Raw genomic sequence first — 4,768 nt, 5'->3', positions numbered from 1 at the left:
AAGCAGGGCTGCTGAAAAGTGCTGAAATTTGGACATTGTACGCCAGCGACCGCAAATGGGATAGCCCTCCCCGAACTGAGAACTGAACGATAACAACTTGTCACTCAGCTTGCCGCGAAGGTGAGTGCATAACAACACCGGGGTAATTGGAGTGCAAATTACGTTTTCGAAAGGGGTGGCTTCGGTAGTGAGAATTTAAGTGGACAAGGTAAACTTTCTCTCTCTCTCTCCCTCTCATGCGTTCCGTCTCGCGCACAACATCTATCTCTGAAATTCCTTTCCCCGCCTTTGTAATGGTTTACCACTCACTCACTAAACATGCGCGCGTGCATGCACACACAAGCGCATTGGGAAAGACAGTCTTCAGTTCTCTCTGTGTGTGTGTGTGTGTGTGTGTGTGTGTGCAGAAGGAGAGAGAGCGAGAGAGAGAGAAGTGGGGGCGGGGATGAAGAAACAGGTCCGTCTGTATAAAGCCAGGAGCATCCACCAGAAGACTCAGAGGATACTTGGCAGTGTAATCTGCGCGCAGTTGGACTACCACCATCACCGGCTGTGCGCCGCGGACCGTACCGTATCGCTCTCCCGAAGCCACTTCTCGGACTTTAGCCGTCTATTCACAAATACAGGATCGTGAACATGAACACCTTCTCCGTGCCTACCTTTTTGGCCGTGTACCTGGCGCTGTGCGGCGGCTACCTGCGGAATGCACAGGGTGGCTCTGTTGTGCTCAACTCGAACGCAATCAAAAATCTACCTGGTGGCGGAATTTCACACCCGAGCCTGTCGGTCAGCGTTAGTCCCCGAGCATCACCCGCGGTTGGCGGCGTTGGCCAAGCGGGAGCCACTGGCACCTCATCGGTAAGCATCATTAAGTAATTCTACTGTGTGAAGGTCTACTGGAAGATTTTACATAGAGCGTCTTTTGCCCATTTACTCTGATCTGGCATGCTCGAACTGAACTCTTGATGCTCCTTGTCGTTTAGCCCTCAGGCTGCAAGGCAGACCGGCAGTGTGGAGCCAATGAGTTCTGTAACGAGTCCCGTGGCGCATGCCTCCCGTGTCGTAAACGGAGGAAGCGGTGTGGCCGTGACGCCATGTGCTGTGCGGGGAATCGGTGCATTAATGGTAAGAGCAGAGATTGTCTCTGAACAATAAACAAACAGCATCCAAACAGCATCCAAATTAGCCTACCAGAAACTCGTTGTCATCACAAGTATACATGTATATGTTAGTCTTTGGCTGAATCCTACACATAACACCGTAAAGAGGCAAGACATTATAATTGATAATAAGCTAACTGACAGTTGCTTTCATTGAGAGATGGGCGGATGTCGTGCTTTACAATTTACCACCACCGTTCTTTCAACAGGTGTGTGCCAACCCGCTGAAATGGATGTCCCACCCCGCGTTGGTGCTGATGACGGCACCAAACTCGGAGGCAATGCAAAGCACGGGCAGAATGTCACCAGTGAGCCGAAAAAGAAGACACCAAGCCAGAGTCACAAAACACCTAAAGGTACGCACGCCTTTCCTTTGGTATTTGCTTTCGCCTTTACCTTTTCTCTCTGGTATTGACTTTCGGTGTCTTCTTTATCTCTAACGAATGGTTCGTCATGTTTCTGCAGGCGGTGATGGGGAGACGTGTCTTCGATCGTCCGACTGTGGCGAAGGCCTGTGCTGCGCGCGACACTTCTGGACGCGCATCTGTAAGCCCGTGCTGACAGAGGGACAGGTGTGCACTAGACACCGTCGCAAAGGCGGCCAAGGCCTGGAAATCTTCCAACGTTGTGACTGCAAGCCGGGACTCACCTGCCGAGTTCAGAAAGGAGCGCGACAGCATCGCGAGGAGCAGCAGCAGCAGCAACAACAGCAGCAGCAACCAAGACAACACAGAGACTTACACACCTGCCAAAGACGCTGAGGCGCTCCAGACACAGTGTCGCCACACACACACACACACACACACACACACACACACACACTTGCTTGGGTCCCTAGGGAATGCAGGGGGTGGACGCAGCGAGGGGTGAGATGAAATCCAACGCTGCGGAAGGATGCGACGATAGAAACGGACTGATCGGATTTCTCGGATGTGATGAGGAGAAAACGCCGCAGCCAGCGGAAATGTCGCATCGGATACTCTGCTTCTGATATGCTGCTCCCTGATGGCCATCGGAAAAAAAAAAAACTGCGGAGTAATTTAGTTTCCCTTTATAAGGAATTTGATCCTGTCAATATTGCAGTAAATTACTGTATTGTAAATACTAAACTAGAAGTGGCGCTTTGCTTGACTGGTGGATTCAGTAACACTACTAGCCTAATATAAGATCAGGTGCTGCATGATGCTATTCTAGTGTAAATGCTCTAAAACCTATGATTTATATTGTTATGATTGTTGTTATTTACTACATGTGATATAAAATGCCTCTATTTTTATTTCTGAACAAAGAAATGTAAATAATATTGTTTTTATTAAAGTATACTAATTAAATCAAAGATTCCTGATGTTTGTCAGATTGGATGGGTGTTTTTCCGCCATGTTTTAAACGTTAAGCATTTCTTGCCAAAGGGAGAAAAATGGTTTGTCTCAGGTTCTCTGTGAAAAACAAGAAAAACTTCAAAGAATAAGGCAACTGAGGAAACCTGATGTAATTGGCATAATTATTTAATAATAGTTCTCAGAACATCAAAAGATCGTGTAGCTATTCAGCATTTACAGAGCTGACGGTCTAGGATTACCTTGTGGTGACTGTGGGCGATCATCCCATAAAATAACAAATATCTACCTTGACGTCTGGCAAAAATAGCAGGAACTCATCATAGTTAAAACACTTGGGTCAGGCTGCAAGTGTGATCACCAAGTCTATGACAAACTAACTATTCTAAGCAAAAACTATATTAAAACATTAAAGCTGTATTAGATTTTTTCCCCTGAACTTTCAAATCCAGGAGAAAATTGTTTGTGGATCTCGTGTTTAATGACATTGTCAGACCCTGTGACTGCATCCTCAGAGGGTGAGATTTTCACCCTTTCTATTCCATTTTTCCATTTCTGATTCAATACAGCTTTGTACACGACCCCTTGTGTGTCTGTGTGTGTGTGTGTGTGTGTGTGTGTGTGTGTGTGTGTGTGTGTGTGTGTGTGTGTGTGTGTGTGTGTGTGTGTGTTGGTGGAGGGACATTGACGCCATGGAGGAGACAAGGAAGAACAGACAGACCTGCTCATTAAACCCCTTCAGCAGAGGCTCCATTGCCTGACTGAGCAGCTACTTATTACCCCCCCCCCCCCCGTCTCTCTTTCACTCTCTCTCTCTATCTTTCTCTCTCTCTCTCACAAACACACACAGAGTGACTAGGATTGATGGTTATTTATTCTTTGCAGAGTCTACTACTCTACATTTTGTCCACTCCATGTCCAGGCTTTTTGCAGACTTCCTAAACTTGTATGTGTGTGTGTGTGTGTGTGTGTGTGCATTCAAATTACAAACACATTTCTGAATGGTAACATATTCAGGAAAAAAGGGACTTTTGGAGGCAATAAATTCACATATGAAATGATGATTTAGCATGATTAAGCAGGAATTTTGTTGACAAAAAATAGATGGAACTGACCCAGTGAGTGTGTTAGACCACATCTCGCATAGCTCTCCTCTATTTGCAGTTAATGGGTACTTAGCATAATTAAATGCTTCAATTGTTTGTTTTCTTAATTTGTTTGTGTGTGTCATCAAACAATCTGTGGTTCTGTTGTGACCTCTTTTGGAATGCGATTGTGACTAATCCTGAGTAACTATGCTGACACATACACATACATATGCGTGCATACACACACACATTCTCTACCCCCACCTTCATACATGGGTGCACAGACTCATGAGTACACACACTCAGCCCAAGATATGCACACACACACACACACACACACACACACACACACACACACACACACACTCACAGAATACTTTGATTCCTGACATTCTGGTCGTGTGTAGTGAGTGACTCAGAGGCATCCTTTAGAGGAAAGAGGAGTGCAGAAGAGGGAGGGCTGGAGGAGAGGAGCGAGGGATAGAGAGGAGAGGTCAGAGGAGAGGAAATTACTGTGCGGAGGAGTTCACAATGAAGAATGGGTGGCAGTCTGACCCTAAACCTTACACTTACAAGAAGACTCTCTCTCTCTCTGTGTGTGTGTGTGTACTTGAGGCTGCATGTATGGTTGTGAGCATAATTCTGTGGACATCTGTGTGTGTGCATGTCAGTGTGTGTTTGTGTGTGTGTGTCTCAAATTATTTCTGAGGAAGTGGAGAGAGTGTGGTGATGAAACAGAGATAAACTGATAAGTAGTGTGTATGTACGCATGTGCCTTTGTGTATGTGTGTATGTGTGTGTGTGTGTTTTTGTGTGTGTGTCCCACTCTGTGTGTGTGTTCGTGTGTTTATGCATATGTGTGTGTGTGACAGAGAGAGAGAGAGAGAGAGAGAGAGAGAGAGAGTGTTCCTGTGAGATGCACTGCGGTGAGATCACACACAGAGAGGGTCTGGTCTCCCGTAACCCCTGTGCTTTTATGTGGTGCCCTGACACACACACACACACACACACACACATCCCCACACCCACGTTGTTTCCATCTCAAATCATTCAGCTTCGCAGCCGCCATCACCACCGTAATCATCAAGAGAAGGTTTTACTGTCCTTCGGCCCCACATGATTACACCACGTCGCTCTACGTGCATCTCACACACACACACACACACACACACACACACACACA

General features: G+C 46.5%; 1 protein-coding gene across 1 annotated transcript; it reads left to right on the top strand.

Moving 5' to 3' along the window:
• Positions 1-453: 453 nt before the first annotated feature.
• On the top strand, positions 454-2,484 carry dkk1a (dickkopf WNT signaling pathway inhibitor 1a). Its single transcript, XM_048270053.1, has 4 exons — positions 454-858; positions 984-1,125; positions 1,370-1,516; positions 1,626-2,484. Exons 1-4 carry the CDS (start codon positions 637-639, stop codon positions 1,919-1,921), a joined length of 807 nt encoding a protein of 268 aa, XP_048126010.1. The 5' UTR covers positions 454-636; the 3' UTR covers positions 1,922-2,484.
• The last annotated feature ends 2,284 nt before the right edge of the window (positions 2,485-4,768 follow it).

The sequence above is a fragment of the Alosa alosa genome, chromosome 18 (assembly GCF_017589495.1).
Source record: "Alosa alosa isolate M-15738 ecotype Scorff River chromosome 18, AALO_Geno_1.1, whole genome shotgun sequence".
Taxonomy (NCBI): domain Eukaryota; kingdom Metazoa; phylum Chordata; class Actinopteri; order Clupeiformes; family Clupeidae; genus Alosa; species Alosa alosa.
The sequence above is the reverse complement of the archived record's forward strand: the minus strand, read 5'-3'. Positions and strand labels throughout refer to the sequence as shown.

Excerpts from the sequence above, each read along its gene's own strand:
- dkk1a (XM_048270053.1), top strand. The coding sequence starts at position 637 with ATGAACACCTTCTCCGTGCCTACCTTTTTGGCCGTGTACCTGGCGCTG. Across the intron at positions 859-983 it reads GAGCCACTGGCACCTCATCG|CCCTCAGGCTGCAAGGCAGA; the intron begins GTAAGCATCATT and ends CTTGTCGTTTAG. Across the intron at positions 1,126-1,369 it reads GGGGAATCGGTGCATTAATG|GTGTGTGCCAACCCGCTGAA; the intron begins GTAAGAGCAGAG and ends TTCTTTCAACAG.